The sequence below is a fragment of the Borostomias antarcticus genome (assembly GCF_949987555.1).
Source record: "Borostomias antarcticus genome assembly, contig: scaffold_215, whole genome shotgun sequence".
In the NCBI taxonomy this organism is placed as follows: Eukaryota; Metazoa; Chordata; class Actinopteri; order Stomiiformes; family Stomiidae; genus Borostomias; species Borostomias antarcticus.
In genome coordinates, this window is record NW_028175909.1 from 40001 (window position 1) to 60205 (window position 20205).

Here is a 20205-nt window from a genome sequence, read left to right on the forward strand (position 1 = left end):
CGATTTTGCACAAATCAAGTGCACCCTCACTGCAGAGCTATACTGTGCTTGACCCCCCCCCCACCCCCCAAAGCCCCAAAACAAACACTTTAGTTCAGAGCGAGACGAGTTGTCAAGCGAGGCGCACGCATGCTCCTCTCGAACAAAACACGACAAGAAGATTATGGCAGCAGAACGAGAGGTGGACAAGAGAGCTAAAACAACGTCAGTGGTGTGGAAACACTATGGGTTCGCGGAGACAGATTTGGACCAAGTTGACACGGTGTTTAAATGTGCTACGCAGTCGTAGCCGCCCCTCAAAGTAGCCCTTCTCAGTCCCGCTGTCCCATTCCGCTCGCTCATGCCAGACAACAGTCCTTTGCCGGTCCATTCACTTTGCCGTCTAAATAAATCGGTGTCGGCCTAGTTCGCTCATATTTACAAGTGTCAGATAAACATGAAACGTCACTTACCTAAGAAAAATGGTCTATTTTAACAAATGCTGGGTTTTGAAGCCTCGGCGCTACCATTAAATAACTTATTTAGACGCGTTCTGTCCTAGTGAAATTCTTTTTCCGAGGTAGTCTTCTTCTGTGGTGGTGGCGATGCTTTGAAGCTTCTTTATTTATCAGTTTTGGCACTTTTATTAATTTATTTATCAAGGTCAAGGTTCACTATTTGTCTCCCATGGGAGAAATGTATCTAATTCAAAGAACATTGTTAAAAAAGAAAAGCCAACATTCAACATTCAAGTCAACATTTAATGAATTAATTGTTATCAAAGGCAATAATTATATTTTTAAGAAAATGTTAAAACTTTTGATTAAAAAAAAAAATTCAATGAATAATCGTGTTAAATAATCGTGATCTCAATATCAATCAAATTAATCGTGATTATGATTTTTGCCATAATCGAGCAGCCCTAACCCACACACACAAACACACACACACTCACACACACACACACACACACATACACACACACACACACACACACACACACACACATACATACACACACACACACACACACGCACACACACCACGAGATGGCCCTTTGGCCCTTGATAGAGATATTCATAAATCCTTTTCACATGAGTCCGAACCCCCACCAACACCCACTAACGTGTGTTCAGTCTTCAGTGGTGAAGGGAACACTCATCATTCAGTCTCATGTCTGCTGACTCTGCAGTAGACACGGGTATTTCTCAGCTCCAGCTCTGATCAGCAGTGATGTAAACACCAACCCCGGGTAGACACGCTGATTTATACCCCTTGTCCTGAGCGGTGATGACCTGCGTTGTTGTTGCATGTGTCCTTGTCCAGATGAGCAGCTTTTGCCTCCTGCTACTTTGTAGATCACAAGTGACCGTTTTATTCATTAATCATGTGTGGGCTGATGTCATCATGTGTAGGCTTGTATGGGGTGAAGTTACTTTCATATGGGCGTCTTTTTCATGGTTCATATTGATTTACATTTCCACTCCAACAAACACAACAGTTCCAGCTGATAATACTCTGGTGATGTCTCTGTGTCTTTGACAGGATCAAACAGCAGAGACCAGCCTCACCTGGACCCAGCTGTGTGTCCATGAAGAGTGACAGGTCTATGGATCTTCCTCCCATGATGAGTGATGGAAAGACCCTCGATGAGAAAAGGTCAATATGGACCACTGATGTTATTTAATAAAGGTGACATGTTATTCTATAAAAGGATTTAAACATTAAGATTTGCATCATATCATGTTTATCATGAAAATCAAGTATGACAGATCTGTGGGGCCATCCTTTTCAGAGAAGGAGTTTATCAAATAAGTAAGAGATGACGTCTGGAAAAGAAGAGTCTGACAGTGTGTTCAGAATCCCCAGGTGAAGCTGAGGGGTTTTCTAACACACTGAAGGGCTCTTGTTTTAACATAATGACCGGCTGGCCATACGTTACTACTTACCACTGAACCCCAAACTGCTCCCAGTGAGCAGGCTAGCGCCTTGCATGGCAGATACCACCATTGGTGTGTGAATGAGAGGCCATTGTATAACACTTTGGATAAAAGCGTTATATAAGGGCAGTCCATTTACCATTTACCATGTACACAATATTCTACTGCTCCTCTACAGATGTGGGAACATAAGAATGTAACTTGACCCGCGGTATTCTAACAGGCGCTTTACGGCATTCCGCACCACCGCTCGCCTGCCCATAGGGGCGCAGTAATACCACTCATTGACCCATTGCTGTAGCTCATCTCGCACATTAGATGAGCCTACCGTTCTCAAACTCCTTGTTCTCTGTCTGGTTGTAATTTAATTATTACGAACAAAGCCTATCTATTTATAGTTTCTATCTCTGTAACTGTCGCCGGGTCTATATCTGTTAACTGTCGGGACAAGTAGAAGTTTAATACATTAGGCTAACTGAGTGTTCTCATATGGAACATGGCATCAGGACGAGTAAGATGGCTAACGGAGATGACCAGAGATGTGTTTGAAATGGTTCACTCACTCCCTCCCTATTACCATGGATGTATTGAGTGCGACTCATAGTGAACTACATGGGGAATGATTTAACAGTTTTGGGACACTACATGGAATGTAACTGCGTAAGATATTCATGACTCAAACAAGCAGACGCGCCGATCACTGATGGCAGCAGGTTGAAATATCAGGTAGTATTCAGGTTCCATGTTTAGTTGAATGATTAATCCCATATAAATGGTTGGAATTCTAATGATGTGCAAGTGTGATTTTGTCAACTTTAGTGCTGTCTGCTAATAGCAGGCTGTGAAGCTGCACGATAAGACCGTGATAGCAAGTTAGCTCACGACAGCAGCTTCCATAATATTAACGGTAGCTGTCGGTGGCTAAAAAACAGATAGCTAACTTTACAACGTTGATTCATGTAGCTATTTTGATTTTGATGCTATTAGTTCAACTTCTGTTTCTCGGGCAGGAACGGAGAAGAACTCGCATTAGCAGCAAAGCAGCTAGAGAAATTATCTTAACATTAGCTAACTGCTTTAGCTACTGCTAGCTACCGTCTTCTTCACTTCTCCTTCGGTAAAACATGACACCGTTGTGTTGTGGTATTGTGGAGGGCTTAGGCAGTAGCAGGAAGAGAAACCACTTTTGCCCCATATAAGTAAAATAATGGTCTCATAAGCATTTTTCGATTGTAAAATTGTGTTCACTTGTTTTAGTTTGCAAACATATGCAATTTTCTTAGCATATCTACTGGCTACATGATAACATAGCTGCAGGGGTGCGCGAGTGACATTTGGGCAGAATGAACAGGTGAAATGAAAGCTCTCGAAGAGATCTTTCTAATGCTATTGGTCAGCTTTGTATGTAGTTTTAATGTGAAAGATACATCTTGAATGCAGTCAAGACAAATTATTTTGCCTCTTAACTTTTGTCAAACCCCCTGGTTCCAGTCAATTGGATTATAGGCTATAGGCTACTTTCGTTTTCAATGACGATGCCAATAGTTAGGTTGAGGAAAACGACGCGCGGAGACCATCAGGCAGGCAGCTCAGGAGGTCGTTGAAGGCTATATATATTATTATGATATTATGTCTAATAATACATTCGTTGAAAGTACACAGGCGGACCTACTATACGGAATTGGACCGAGGAGTGTTCTCATATGGAACTAGGCTGCACACGCCCGCCCGCGACAAGAGCTGAATTGTAGTCAGCTTTCCCCGCTGCGCGCAGGACGCGTGCGTCCCCCGCTCCGAGCGAGAACGCAGGCGGAATGTCGCTCCCCGTCTGAAACGGCCTTGACTCCTGGAATCCCAAGGTCTTTCATATTGAAATTCTCTTGATGGTCTGGGAAGTTGCGACACGTGTTAAGGGAGTGCATCAGTCGTGATCCTTGACAGTAGGCTACCAGCCTGCGCTGCGCTCAGCACAAAGTTGGATGAATGGATGGACTTATTGGAATCCTGGAAAATGTTTATTGCGCTCTAAAATCATGAAAGCATAAATGTAAAAATGCAGCAACAGAAGTAGTCTAGATGAGATGGTGGTTTAAATGAATGGCAACACGTAGACTAGAGTAAAACATAAATTGAGACTGGTGATAATGCTGATAATCTACAGTAGGGCCTACCTCTGGCTGAGTTCATGGTTACAACCATTCATCTCTTACACATGGGCCTATACAATACTTGCACAATCTACTTAAGACGTTAAATCCATCTATCAATCAAACTAGCGAATTCAATGGCCGGTCATGGCAAAGCACCCGCTAACGCAGGCTACCCCCCTCCCCACGATCCAGGGCTAGGAAACCGGTTCATCCAGTTTATTTGAATATAAAATAATTTGGGGGGGGGTGTTACAATAGTCTAGTCCAGGTTCGCTGGCGAGTGGCGAGCTAGTCAGATGGCGCATGCATGTGTGGACATTGTAGGCCGATTCTGTAAAACCTAAAGAATAAAAGTAGGCTACGTTCAACATTCATTGGAGTGGTCCAGTTGGATAGGCTAGTCTAATCTAAATAAATTGAGGACCTGTATTTTCAGTGTTTGCTGGTAGCGAATGCCACAGACAGACAGGAAATCTTTTCGTTTCATTGTTTCATTGTTTGTGCTCTGTATGCACAAGATAGTTAATGTTCGGATATAATTGGCAGTAGGGCGGGAAAAAACCCTATCAAAGGCCAAGATTAGAAGGGATTTGAAGATGTTATTGGTCATTTTAAATGGGCCTACTTTATCTTTTGATGCCTATTTGAACGGACTGCATCGATCAATGCAATGACTCTCCATGTTTTTCAGTTTTACCCTTTTCATCAATAAAACATAATTTTTACATTCATGTCTCAACCATTATTATCGAATTATCTAGTTGATATATGAATAAAACAATAAGCCGTTTTAATGGCTATGGGCTACTAGTTGTAGCTATACACGAGTTGATGCACTCTGCTCTTACGCACGGTTGAGGCGGCAGCTCAAATACACTTCGCACATATACTCTGCTATAGCCTCTCACAGACAACTAGGTGCACTTCATGCATTGGTAGACAGTTCTGTTCTTGCTGCAGCTTGTCTTCACCATGCAGGTGAAGACAAACAGCCGGTGGCTGTTTGGACGCCAGAGCGCGCAGCTCTTCAGCCAACTGGAGGATGTCGCGTCTGGGGAGGCTCTGCGTCTCTCCACCAGTCCCCAGCGAGTCCAAGCTCCCCCAATGAATAATACTTATTTATAATAGCCTACGTAGCGCGAAACTGTGCATATAATAGGCTGTAGCCAGCGCGAAACTGCGCATTCCCTATAGCCGTTCATGGAACGACTGGCGGCCGGTATAAATAAATAAAAACATACACGATATTTTCTTATTTGAATGATCTTGAATATATATATATATTCAAGATCATTCAAATAACAAAATATTGTGTATATTGTGCATGTGAAGGCACTCACTGTCAAACCTGCCGCTATCTATGCACAAGATAGTTAATGTCCGGATATGATTGGCAATGAGTGATCTTTACGCATGGCGACTATGTCAATTTTGTATGGATCCACAAGTCGATCAAGCTTATTTTTTCTTTGTATCGTGCTGAAGCCATATAGCCTACTGCGCTCAGACTTGGCTACATTAGCTGGTGCCCCGTCTTCAAATTTACTTCCGGGGTTTACGAGTAGCCTACCAGTTGAATGCGTTCCAGAAACAAAACGCAAAACCCCCACGTTCACCATATTTTTACTTACAAATATATTTACAATACTGTTATTTTGCGCATTTGACCTAACAGCCACCACGTCTTGACCCGACGTCAGTTACCGAGATAGATAGGCTACTGTAGGCCTAGATATAGGTGTTGTAATAATTAAATTACATCCAGATGGAGAAAACGTGTTTGAGAACAAGGTAATAATAACAATTAAACGTTATTTGTATAGCACCTTTCATACAGATAAATTTGCTCAAAGTGCTTTACAACAGAGCATTTAAATTAAAGAATGTGAAACTTAATGATGCTTCATTCGTAGACTATAGGAGAGGGTCAGGGTCCGTCTGCAGGAGAGGGAGCTGAGCGCACGGTGAACAGGGGGACTCTGGGGAGGTGGAGGTGGAGAGGCTGGAGTCATAACAGGTGTTGGGCTGGTGGAGGAGGACCCAAGAGCACACATGATAGGCGTAGGGGGACAAGGGACAAGCCCACGTTGGGGCACGTTTATTGGTCAGGCAGGGGTCAGGCAGGAACGTGGTAGTCAGACAGGCGTGGGGTTCAGGCAGGAACGTGGTTCTCCAGGCAAGTTTCAGGCAGGAACGTGGTTCTCCAGGCAAGGTTCAGGCAGGAACATGGTTCTCCAGGCAAGGTTCAGGCAGTGGCAGGGAGGTCAGACTAGGACAAAGGAAAACAAAAAGGGTGAGGTAGGGTTTGGATGAATGCAGGTTAGGTTAAAGCTAGAGACGTGATACCCACTAGGTTGGTCAGCGATCTGGCACCGACTGCTGAGTAGCCCGGCTTCTTAACCTGGCTGAGATGGGTTGATTGGTGACGTCAGGCAGGTGTGGAGTGGGACCACGCCCGGCTCATGGCTGAGGCTGATTGGTGATGTCAGGCAGGTGTGGAGTGGGACCACGCCCGGCTCATGGCTGAGGCTGATTGGTGATGTCAGGCAGGTGTGGAGTGGGACCACGCCCGGCTCATGGCTGAGGCTGATTGGTGATGTCAGGCAGGTGTGGAGTGGGACCACGCCCGGCTCATGGCTGAGGCTGATTGGTGATGTCAGGCAGGTGTGGAGGGGGACCACGCCCGGCTTGTGGCTGAGACTGATGAGAGCGCAGTTCCCGCTGCGCCCTCTGGGACGTACCAGGAGAATCTGAGTCAGGGTCAGAGGGCGTGGTAGAGGGATGAAGGCGGGGCTGGCGAGGCGGGGGCGTGACAACAGGTAGTTTTGAGTGATATTGTAATGCTTTCTGGTTATAATAGAATATCACTACTGGAGCTGTTTAATCCAAAAAGGCGCAATGCTTCCTGCAGTTGGGTTGGATGGAGGTGCTGGTTCTGGGAGGAGCAACATTCTGTCTGGTGATATTGTAGGAATGGAGCAGAAGACCACTGCAGTGAAGATTAGGCCTACACAACTTTCCCATGACAGTGCTTTGCAGAAATTATAATTCTTTGGTGTTGAATTATAAAAGGAAGATAGAAACTTGACTGACTTAATATCTTAACCCACCAGTGAAATGTAATTGACTTCAATCACAAGTCATACAAACCTCACAAACATCAAGTCGTATAATAACACAATAGCCCCTATATGCACAATGCTACAATACAAGGCCTCTGAACACGTGATTCAGTACACAGGTGTGTTTGATCAAACCAAGATGAGGTCATTGTGAGAAGTAGGCTGTGTTTTCTAGAATACATTCATGACATAAAACTGTATTGGTACTGTAGGTTTACATCTGTATTGACCCAGATACAACATGACATAAAATGAAGACATACTTATAAAACGGGGAGGTTCTCAAGTATTAATAATATCATTAGGAGACATTGGCTGCAACCTGGACCTACACACCTCCAGAGTCCTGAAGCGCGGAAGATTGTGTCCGACCCCTCCCAGTACTGGAAATGTAGTGATCGAGCTACAAGACAAAGGGGGAAATTATGAAAGTGATTAATAATAATAAAACAGCACAAATGACATCATTAGCGGTAGACCTACAGCATATTGAATGTAGTTTGAGTGAGAGAATAAGCAGGAGAAACCCTCTGACTTCTAACCAACGTAACGCTGCTTAAATACAACACAGCAGCACTCACAACACTTCTGGTAGCTTAGGCTCTCACTCCAGAAACCTTGCAGGGCAGTTTAATGCCAGGGAAGGGTCCATTATTATGGTTGAATCCAGTGCGCTGTGCAGGTTAGTGTCTGTCTGTCTGTCCGTCCGTCCGTCCTCTCTCTCTCTCTCTCTCTCTCTCTCTCCCCCTCTCTCTCTCTCTCTCAAAGCTGTTCAGCTCGCTATACATCAAATCTGAATACCAAATCCTAGCCCAACTCTAGCAGCACACTCTCTCTCTCTCTCTCACACACACACACACACACACACACACATACACACACACACATACACACACCACTAGATGGCCCTTGATAGAGATATTCATAAATCCTTTTAAAATTAGTCTGAACCTTTTCATGGTTCATATTGATTTACTTTTCCAGTCCAACAAACACAGCAGTTCCAGCTGATAATACTCTGGTGATGTCTCTGTGTCTTTGACAGGATCAAACAGCAGAGACCAGCCTCACCTGGACCCAGCTGTGTGTCCATGAAGAGTGACAGGTCTATGGAGCTTCCTCCCACGTTCAGTGATGGAAAGACCCTCGATGAGAAAAGGTAAATATGAACTACTGATGTTATTTAATAAAGGTGACATGTTAGAGTTATTCTGTTAAATGAAGTAAACATTAAGATTTACATAATAACATGTTCATCATAAAAGGATCTATCAATCCTTTTCAGAGTACTAGAGTATACAGTAGCAGCTAATAATGTCATAAACTACCAATGATGTAATACTGTAGCTACCAATACTGTAATAATTGTAGCTTTTTTATCATACTAAAAACTATCAACTGTTACTTCAGTAACACTCTTACCGGTTAATCTAATCTACAGTATCTATCTTATCTATACTGTATCTATCTATCTAATCTACTGTATCCATCTATCCTTCTCCCTCTCTTTCTTCTCTTTCTCTGTCTCTCTGTATGTCTCAAACTATCTCTGTGACTCCTTGTGTTTCTCTCTCTCTCTCTCTCTCTCTCTCTCTCTCTCTCTCTCTCATGTCTCTCTCTCTCTCATGTCTCTCTCTCTCTCTCATGTCTCTCTCTCTCATGTCTCTCTCTCTCTCTATCTCATGTCTCTCTCTTATGTCTCTCTCTCTCATGTCTCTCGCTCTCTCTCTCTCTCTCATGTCTCTCTCTTATGTCTCTCTCTCGTCTCTCTCTCTCTCTGTTCAGCTGACTATACCAAATCTGTCTCATAAATCCTAGCCCCAACTCTAGCAGCACTCACACACTCTCTCTCACTCTCTCTCTCTCTCACTCTCTCTCACTCTCTCTCTCTCTCACTCTCTCTCACTCTCTCTCTCTCACTCTCTCTCACTCTCTCTCACACACACACACACACACACACACCACTAGTTGGTCCTTGATAGAGACAGTCTTAAATCTTTTTTACATTATCCCAAAAACCCGCCAACACCCTCTTACCCTGGTGTTCCTACTGTATGAAACATCTCTTAACACACATGGTTCCTCTGTCCCTGCAGTGAGGGGAGCAGGGCAGCCCTGACTGAGGATCAGTCCAGGTGTGCTGTGTGTGAGCAGATGCTGAGGGACCCAGTCCTCACCTCCTGTGGACACAGGTTCTGCAGAGCCTGCACCACTTCCTACTGGCAGCAGCCTGGTCCATCAGCAGACCACGCCTGCCCCCAGTGTAGAGAGAGACCCAGAACACCACCTGGTCCATCAGCAGACCACGCCTGCCCCCAGTGCAGAGAGAGACCCAGAACACCACCTGGTCCATCAGCAGACCACGCCTGCCCCCAGTGTAGAGAGAGACCCAGAACACCACCTGTACTGCAGCCACCCAGAGAGCAGTACGTTCAGAGAAGTGATGAAACAAGTAAGAGATTCACTTGGTAATCTGCTCTCTAACATGATTTAGATCCTCTCACCATCTGTAGAGCTTTGCCATGAATTCATCAACAAGGTCCAAGGCACTCTTCTTGATTAAAAAGCTTTAATTATCGGCTAGTTCATCTTAGAACAGAATAAAATAAAACAGCCAACATGTTTCGGCCATGGGGCCTTCATCAGGGCGAGTTACAAACTAGAGCAAAAGTCAGTAGAAGGCCTTAATAGGCTAAGCAGGCTGCACCCATGGGTGCGGCCAGTGATCACAATTCTAGACAGCTGTGTAGCTGGGAACTGGATAAATCATGCTGCCCACAGGAGGACATCCTTGTCACATTTACATTACTGACATTTGTTCAACACACAAGAGACTCAATACCTAGACTAGAGAAAAGGACAACAGGAAAATACACAAAATCAACATCACTTGTCCTAGGTTACAGTCACATAATGAGAGAAAATAAGAAAATACATATATAATAATCATAATCAATAACCCTTGTAAGCAGAAGAGAGGACTACCAAATTCCTGAAGGTAGAAGATCTATAGGAAAGAAATCATATCTATAGCATCATTCAGCCCTGGGGAACGCAAAGCCTGTAGTCATATTTGTAGTCATATTTGCTATGAATGTTTGTATTCCTGTCAATCTAATTTCTTGTACTTCCTGTCTCTTCTTAGTTGTTAGAGGTCTCCAAAGAGCCGTAGAGGATCATAAAGCCACTTTGAAGAGGAGGTTTGAACATGTGATTGAGGGAATCATAAAAACAGGGAATGCAACCCTCCTCAACAGCATCTACACTGAGCTCTACATCACAGAGGGACAGAGTCAAGGGGTTAATAATGAACATGAGGTTTGGCAACTTGAGAGAGCATCCAGGAAACAAATCACCAGTGACACACCCATCAACTACAATGACATCTTCAAACCCCTGCCTGGTCAAGAGAGACCCATCAAACCCCTGCCTGGTCAAGAGAGACCCATCAAACCCCTGCCTGGTCAAGAGAGAACCATCAAACCCCTGCCTGGTCAAGAGAGACCCATCAGAACTGTGCTGACTGTGGGCGTCCCTGGTATTGGAAAAACCGTCTGTGTGCAGAAGTCAATCTTAGACTGGGCTGAAGGAAAGGCAAATCAAGATGTGGAAGTCATGTTTGTGCTTCCTTTCCGGGAGCTGAATTTGATTAGACATGTCCGGTACAGTTTACTCCAACTGCTGAATGTTTTCCACCCAGAACTACACATGGAAGATGCAAAGCAACTTGCTGTCTCTAAAGCAACGTTCATCTTTGATGGTCTGGATGAGAGCCGACTGCCCCTAGACTTCAGAAAGAACCAGACCTGCTGTCATGTCACAGAGTCAACCTCAGTGGATGTGCTGCTGACCAACCTCATCCAGGGGAATCTGCTCCCCTCTGCTCTCCTCTGGATAACCTCCCGACCTGCAGCAGCCAATCAGATCCCTTCTGAGTGTGTTGACCGGGTGACAGAGGTACAAGGGTTCAATGACGCACAGAAGGAGGAGTACTTCATGAAGAGAATCAGTGATGAGAACCTGGCCAGAAGAATCTTCTCACACATCAAGACATCAAGGAGCCTCTACATCATGTGTCACATACCAGTCTTCTCTTGGATTTCTTCCACAGTCCTTGAGCACATGCTTAGTACAGAGAAGCAAGGAGAGATGCCCAAGACCTTGACTGAGATGTACACACACTTCCTGCTCATTCAGACGAAGCTGAAGAACCAGAAGTATCAAGGGGAAATCAAGACTGACCAGGAGGAGCTCTTGAGGGCCGACAGGGAAGTTCTCCTGAAGCTGGCAAAGCTGGCGTTTGACCATCTGGAGAAGGGCAACCTCATGTTCTATGAAGAAGACCTGAAAGAGTGTGGCCTCGATGTCCAAGAGGCAGCAGTGTTCTCAGGAGTTTGCACAGCAATCTTCAAAGAAGAGTCAGTGCTTTTTCAGAGGGCAGTCTACTGCTTTGTGCATCTGAGCATTCAGGAGTTTTTCTCAGCGGTCTACATTTACCATTGTTACACAACCAAGAACATGGAGGCACTGGAGCCCTTCCTTAAAAGGAAGACCAAATCTGTGTCCAAGGAGCTGGCTCCGTTTGAGCTACTGAAGAAGCGCTTCCTTGCTGCGTTGCCATGGAGGAGGAGGAGGGAGGAGCCTCCGGATGAGCTGTCTCTGAATAAGCTGCTGAGGGGGGCGGTACGCAAAGCTTTGCAGAGTGAGAATGGACACCTGGACCTTTTTGTCCGCTTCCTCCACGGCCTCTCTCTGGAGTCCAATCAGAGACTCTTACGAGGCCTGCTGCCTCAGATTGAGAGGAGTCCAGAGAGCATCCAGGAAACAAGCAGATTCCTCAAGAACAGGGGAGATGAGGAGAAGAACATCTCCCCAGAGAGGTGCATCAATCTCTTCCAATGCTTGATGGAGATGAATGACCATTCAGTTCAGCAGGACATCCAAGCTTACATGCAGAAGAAGACATCAACCGAACTGACTCCAATACAGTGCTCAGCGCTGGCCTACATGCTGCAGATGTCAGAGGAGGTTCAGGATGAGCTTGACCTGAACAAATACAACACATCACAGGAGGGGCGGAGGAGACTGATCCCAGCTGTGCAGGTCTGCAGAAAGGCTATGTAAGTATTCATCTTTCTATACAATTTGATCAATCTATTTAACCTTGTCTGTCCCATTGACCCAGAGGTATCTTCTGGAAGGGAGCCCTCCAAACAAAACATGATATAAAACTATAAACACAAAAATACAATTATAGATACAAAACACAAAAAGCTGCTACGCAGCGATGAGGCGGGGCCAGGCAATTTCCGACAAGTTTAGGAGCAATAAGCGAGAGAATAGGAGGATAACAAGAAAGTTGACATTCCAATGTTCATTTTGTACATTCGTATCATATCGTAAAACATTTGTAAAACATTTTGATGCATTGTAAACTCGATTTTGATAATTCAACAATCTGGTCAATGACTTTGTGAATTACAGTCTGAAGATCCAGTGTAGCAAGTTTGGTGTTAATTGATTGAAAAATGTGGGATGAGATATGTTTATACATTTTTACAGGTTTTGTTTGCTTTTCTTCATAATTGAACATTAACTTCAGCAGCTGTGTACTCAGTCAGTTGTTAGTCATTGTAATCCTCGGCGGGGTTGGGTAGGGTTGCCAACAGCGATGTCTCCGATTTGTGGAGCTTGCGTTGGATTGTGGGTAATGTAGTTTTCTCTGTATGAAGTGTTGGTTTCAGAGGACAGGATTAAACATATTTTTAAAAATTCAATTTCTGAGATAAAATTCTGAAAAAAATCACACTACATCTTGGATATGTCGCCAATGTTGTCACTTTTTATGAGTATGATCAGACATTGATTTGGCGAGAATTAATATGAACTGTATACAGAACTGTCAACAGTAAAACTTTTTGATGTGCTGTGGGCTCAATTTTTCATATTTCAAAGATCTGTGAGGATCGTTTGGTAAGGACAGTCTGAAGATACAGTATATCAATTTTTGTGTCAATTGAACAAAAAATGTGGGAGGATATAGGTTTGATAGGTTTTACAGTTTATGAAAAAATCGGAGTGATGGACTTCAAAATTCCTGCAAGGTCAGAGCATATGAAAGTTTTGTCTCACTTGGGACTACATTCATGTGGTGGTTTTACAGTGATGGCACCTATGGCTGATTTGTTATGATTTTTGTAAGTTTTAAACTTTAGACTATTGCTGTAGCGCCACCTTCAGCTTTATTGACCTACAATGCAGGTTGAGGACTTTGGTTATAGTACTGGAGCTATGTGCAAAGTTTGGTGATTTTATGTCCACGGGAAGTCAGACTTCAGTATAAGATGGAGAATAATAATAATAATAGTAATAATAATAATAATAATAATATAGGCAAATACAATAGGGTACGCTGCCTGGCCCCTAATAATACAAAAAATCAGATACAAATGAATATAAAATACAATATACAGAATGCACAGTGCTGAGTAAGGTGCTAAACACTTAATGAAAGCAATGATCAGAAAAGATCTGTCCTTTGAATTGGTCCCTGATCTGTCCTTTGAATTGTCCTAATGGACAAAGCTGCCTAATGGACAATTCAAAGCTGCCCTCCTTGTCTCTGTATGTGCACTCTAACCAGAAATGTGTTACTATTCCCTGTTACTTAAACCCCTTACCCCTTACTAAAACAGTTCCCTGTGTTACTAAAACCCCTTACCCCTTACTAAAACAGTTCCCTGTGTTACTAAACCCCCTTACCCCTTACTAAAACAGTTCCCTGTGTTACTAAAACCCCTTACCCCTTACTAAAACAGTTCCCTGTTACTAAAACCCCTTACCCCTTACTAAAACAGTTCCCTGTGTTACTAAAACCCCTTACCCCTTACTAAAACAGTTCCCTGTGTTACTAAAACCCCTTACCCCTTACTTAAACAGTTCCCTGTTACTAAAACCCCTTACCCCTTACTAAAACAGTTCCCTGTGTTACTAAAACCCCTTACCCCTTACTAAAACAGTTCCCTGTGTTACTAAACCCCTTACCCCTTACTGAAACAGTTCCCTGTGTTACTAAACCCCTTACCCCTTACTAAAACAGTTCCCTGTGTTACTAAAACCTCTAACCCCTTACTAAAACAGTTCCCTGTGTTACTAAAACCCCTTACCCCTTACTAAAACAGTTCCCTGTGTTACTAAACCTCTTACCCCTTACTAAAACAGTTCCCTGTGTTACTAAAACCCCTTACCCCTTACTAAAACAGTTCCCTGTGTTACTAAACCCCTTACCCCTTACTAAAACAGTTCCCTGTGTTACTAAAACCCCTTACCCCTTACTAAAACAGTTCCCTGTGTTACTAAAACCTCTTACCCCTTACTAATACAGTTCCCTGTGTTACTAAACCCCCTTAACCCTTACTAAAACAGTTCCCTGTGTTACTAAAACCTCTTACCCCTTACTAAAACAGTTCCGTGTTACTAAAACCCCCTACCCCTTACTAAAACAGTTCCCTGTGATACTAAAACCCCTTGCCCCTTACTAAAACAGTTCCCTGTGTTACTAAACCTCTTACCCCTTACTAAAACAGTTCCCTGTGTTACTAAAACCCCTTACCCCTTACTAAAACAGTCCCCTGTTACTAAAACCCCTTACCCCTTACTAAAACAGTTCCCTGTGTTACTAAAACCCCTTACCCCTTACTAAAACAAGTCCCTGTGTTACTAAAACCCCTTACCCCTTACTAAAACAGTCCCCTGTTACTAAAACCCCTTACCCCTTACTAAAACAGTTCCCTGTGTTTCTAAACCCCTTGCCCCTTACTAAAACAGTTCCCTGTTACTAAAACCCCTTACCCCTTACTAAAACAAGTCCATGTGTTACTAAAACCCCATACCCCTTACTAAAACAAGTCCATGTGTTACTAAACCCTCTTACCCCTTACTAAAACAGTTCCCTGTGTTACTAAAACCCCTTACCCCTTACTAAAACAGTTCCGTGTTACTAAAACCCCCTACCCCTTACTAAAACAGTTCCCTGTGTTACTAAAACCCCTTACCCCTTACTAAAACAGTTCCCTGTGTTACTAAACCCCCTTACCCCTTCTAAAACAGTTCCCTGTGTTACTAAAACCTCTTACCCCTTACTAAAACAGTTCCGTGTTACTAAAACCCCTTACCCCTTACTAAAACAGTTCCCTGTGTTACTAAAACCCCTTGCCCCTTACTAAAACAGTTCCCTGTGTTACTAAACCTCTTACCCCTTACTAAAACAGTTCCCTGTGTTACTAAAACCCCTTACCCCTTACTAGAACAGTCCCCTGTTACTAAAACCCCTTACCCCTTACTAAAACAGTTCCCTGTGTTACTAAAACCCCTTACCCCTTACTAAAACAAGTCCCTGTGTTACTAAAACCCCTTACCCCTTACTAAAACAGTCCCCTGTTACTAAAACCCCTTACCCCTTACTAAAACAGTTCCCTGTGTTTCTAAACCCCTTACCCCTTACTAAAACAGTTCCCTGTGTTACTAAACCCCCTTACCCCTTACTAAAACAGTTACCTGTGTTACTAAACCCCTTACCCCTTACTAAAACAAGTCCCTGTGTTACTAAAACCTCTTACCCCTTACTAAAACAAGTCCCTGTGTTACTAAACCCCTTACCCCTTACTTAAACAGTTCCCTGTTACTAAAAACCCTTACCCCTTACTAAAACAGTTCCCTATGTTACTAAAACCCCTTACCCCTTACTAAAACAGTCCCCTGTTACTAAAACCCCTTACCCCTTACTAAAACAGTTCCCTGTGTTTCTAAACCCCCTTACCCCTTACTAAAACAGTTCCCTGTGTTACTAAACCCCCTTACCCCTTACTAAAACAGTCCCCTGTTACTAAAACCCCTTACCCCTTACTAAAACAGTTCCCTGTGTTTCTAAACCCCTTACCCCTTACTAAAACAAGTCCCTGTGTTACTAAACCCCCTTACCCCTTACTAAAACAGTTCCCTGTTACTAAAACCCCTTACCCCTTACTAAAACAGTTCCCTGTGTTACTAAAACCCCTTACCCCTTACTAAAACAGTTACCTGTGTTACTAAAACCCCTTACCCCTTACTAAAACAGGTCCCTGTGTTACTAAAACCCCTTACCCCTTACTAAAACAATTCCCTGTGTTACTAAAACCCCTTAATAAAACAGTTCCCTGTGTTACTAAAACCCCTTACCCCTTACTAAAACAGTTCCCTGTGTTACTAAACCCCTTACCCCTTACTAAAACAGTTCCCTGTGTTACTAAAACCCCTTACCCCTTACTAAAACAGTTCCCTGTGTTACTAAAACCCCTTACCCCTTACTAAAACAGGTCCCTGTGTTACTAAAACCTCTTACCCCTTACTAAAACAGTTCCCTGTGTTACTAAAACCCCTTACCCCTTACTAAAACAGTTCCCTGTGTTACTAAAACCCCTTACCCCTTACTAAAACAATTCCCTGTGTTACTAAAACCCCTTACTAAAACAGTTCCCTGTGTTACTAAAACCCCTTACCCCTTACTAAAACAGTTCCCTGTGTTACTAAAACCCCTTACCCCTTACTAAAACAGGTCCCTGTGTTACTAAACCCCATTGAAATGATCTCATCTTCACTACTTTGTCCCTCATCCATCTACAATATTTACCACCATTCTGAATTTATGACTGGATGAACCACAGTTAAGTTACAAACACAATTTACTATACATATAAAGAGTACTCGCCTATGCTCTACAGCATGATATTTTAGGCAGAGTACTTTTCTCGCCGTCAGCTAGAAATATTTCTGTCTGCTTAATGCAGCTCCTTAAAGCCTCTGGAAACTTGGCTTGAAATAGTAAAAATGCATATATGATAGCAAATGTGTCTCTTTAAGCATCCAAAAACGGCTCATTTTGCTCTCTAGACCATTTCTCAGGAATGTGTAGGCGTGTCAGACAGGGTTTCCGTTAGAGAAAATCGGTACCGGTCAATGTGTCCGGGAAGATTAGACTTTTCCGGACAAACTGGAGAAATTCTGGTCATTATATTATAATATAATATTAGGCCTATTATACAGATGTGGGAAGTTAGAAATGTCACATGCTGCAGCATTTCACGTCGCGGTATTTGGCAGGGAAATCCCGTTGGAAATCTCGTGGGATTTCAGACGGGTGTTATTTCGTTTTAGTGATGCACCACCGCCAGGTGGCGTCTTTGAGTAGATTTAGCAGGCTGGGCTCTGTTTTTCTCCTATAGTCTACGAATGAAGCATCATTAAGTTTCACATTCTTTAATTTAAATGCTCTGTTGTAAAGCACTTTGAGCTGAATTTATCTGTATGAAAGGTGCTATACAAATAACGTTTAATTGTTATTATTACCTTGTTCTCAAACACATGTTTTCGCCATCTGGATGTAATTTAATTATTACGAACACCTATATCTAGGCCTACAGTAGCCTATCTATCTCGGTAACTGACGTCGGGTCAAGACGTGGTGGCTGTTAGGTCAAATGCGCAAAATAACAGTATTGTAAATATATTTGTTAGTAAAGATGTGGTGAACGTGGGGGTTTTGCGTTTTGTTTCTGGAACGCATTCAACTGGTAGGCTACTTGTAAAACCCGGAAGTAAATTTGAAGACGGGGCACCAGCTAATGTAGCCAAGTCTGAGCGCAGTAGGCTATATGGCTTCAGCACGATACAAAGAAAAAATAAGCTTGATCGACTTGTGGATCCATACAAAATTGACATAGTCGCCATGAGTAAAGATCACTCATTGCCAATCATATCCGGACATTAACTATCTTGTGCATAGATAGCGGCAGGTTTGACAGTGAGTGCCTTCACATGCACAATATACACAATATTTTGTTATTTGAATGATCTTGAATATATATATACTCAAGATCATTCAAATAAGAAAATATCGTGTATGTTTTTATTTATTTATACCGGCCGCCAGTCGTTCCATGAACGGCTATAGGGAATGCGCAGTTTCGCGCTGGCTACAGCCTATTATATGCACAGTTTCGCGCTACGTAGGCTATTATAAATAAGTATTATTCATTGGGAATAGCTTGGACTCGCTGGGGACTGGTGGAGAGACGCAGAGCCTCCCCAGACGCGACATCCTCCAGTTGGCTGAAGAGCTGCGCGCTCTGGCGTCCAGACATCCACCTGCGGCGCCCCTCGCAGTGTCCACAGAAGAATACCCCCACCAAAATACCTGCATGGTGAAGACAAGCTGCAGAACTGTCTACCAATGCATGAAGTGCACCTAGCTGTCTGTGAGAGGCTATAGCAGAGGATATGTGCGAAGTGTATTTGAGCTGCCGTCTCAACCGTGCGTAAGAGCAGAGCGCATCATATAGCTACAACTAGTAGCCCATAGCCATTAAAACGGCTTATTGTTTTATTCATATATCAACTAGATAATTCGATAATAATGAGTAGCCTAGTAGGCTATAAAATGAATTCAATAGGGCAAGCCTTAAGTTGTAGCCTAGGCTACAGTACAATCACAAGACGCATAGGCCTAGCCTATCGTAAAAAGCGTTGCGTTCTCATAGGCCTATATTAACTTAGATAATTATTAATTATGCTCAGGTCATAATGTCCGTTGAAAATAATTCCCTCTAAGCAGAATTTGAATTGTATTAAAATAGGAAATGATTCCTTCTAGGTCTATATAAAAAAAAACATTTTTCTAATGTGTAGCCTATAGGCGATGAACAAAACAGCCACAATGTAGCCTGCTTAGCGAGCGAGAGGGCAGTCTACCATAAAGTGTATAACCATAATGTAATATATCTAGACGACATGCATTGTGGTATTTCTTTATATAGCCAATTGTTTCTCAATAAACAGTTATGTCATCCTCTGAGTCCGAATGTAGGCTAATAGACCGGCAGCTCTAAATGCCTTCCCAATCAATGAGACATGGTTGTAAAAATGATGTTTTATTGATGAAAAGGGTAAAACTGAAGAGTCATTGCATTGATCAATGCAGTCCGCTACCAGCAAACACTGAAAATACAGGTCCTCCAGCGAACCTGGACTAGACTATTGTAACCCCCCCCCCCCCCCCAAATTCTTTTATATTCAAATAAACTGGATGAACCGGTTTCCTAGCCCTGGATCGTGGGGAGGGGGGTAGCCTGCGTTAGCGGGTGCTTTGCCATGACCGGCCATTGAATTCGCTAGTTTGATTGATAGATGGATTAACGTCCAAAGTAGATTGTGCAAGTATTGTATAGGCCCATGTGTAAGAGATGAATGGCTGTAACCATGAACTCAGCCAGAGGTAGGCCCTACTGTAGATTATCAGCATTATCACCAGTCTCAATTTATGTCTCAATTTATGTGTTGCCATTCATTTAAACCACCATCTCATCTAGACTACTTCTGTTGCTGCATTTTTACATTTATGCTTTCATGATTTTAGAGCGCAATAAACATTTTCCAGGATTCCAAAAAGTCCATCCATTCATCCAACTTTGTTCTGAGCGCAGCGCAGGCTGGTATCTACTGTCAAGGCTCACGACTGATGCACTCCCTTAACACGGAGTGTTTCTGGAACGCATTCAACTGGTAGGCTACTTGTAAACCCCGGAAGTAAATTTGAAGACGGGGCACCAGCTAATGTAGCCAAGTCTGAGCGCAGTAGGCTATATGGCTTCAGCACGATACAAAGAAAAAATAAGCTTGATCGACTTGTGGATCCATACAAAATTGACATAGTCGCCATGAGTAAAGATCACTCATTGCCAATCATATCCGGACATTAACTATCTTGTGCATAGATAGCGGCAGGTTTGACAGTGAGTGCCTTCACATGCACAATATACACAATATTTTGTTATTTGAATGATCTTGAATATATATATACTCAAGATCATTCAAATAAGAAAATATCGTGTATGTTTTTATTTATTTATACCGGCCGCCAGTCGTTCCATGAACGGCTATAGGGAATGCGCAGTTTCGCGCTGGCTACAGCCTATTATATGC

The 20205-nt window shown here is 43.1% G+C and overlaps 1 protein-coding gene across 1 annotated transcript in view; it reads left to right on the top strand.

Annotated features, from left to right (window-relative positions):
* Positions 1 to 10602: 10602 nt before the first annotated feature.
* LOC311329050 (NLR family CARD domain-containing protein 3-like) overlaps positions 10603 to 20205 on the top strand; it is a gene marked incomplete at its 5' end in the record, with an annotated part of 57358 nt that continues 47755 nt past the window's right edge. The window contains one exon of the mRNA XM_084462937.1: positions 10603 to 12311. Within this exon, the coding sequence (XP_084319063.1) occupies positions 10603 to 12311 (1709 nt within the window). The remainder of the gene's footprint in view (positions 12312 to 20205) is intronic.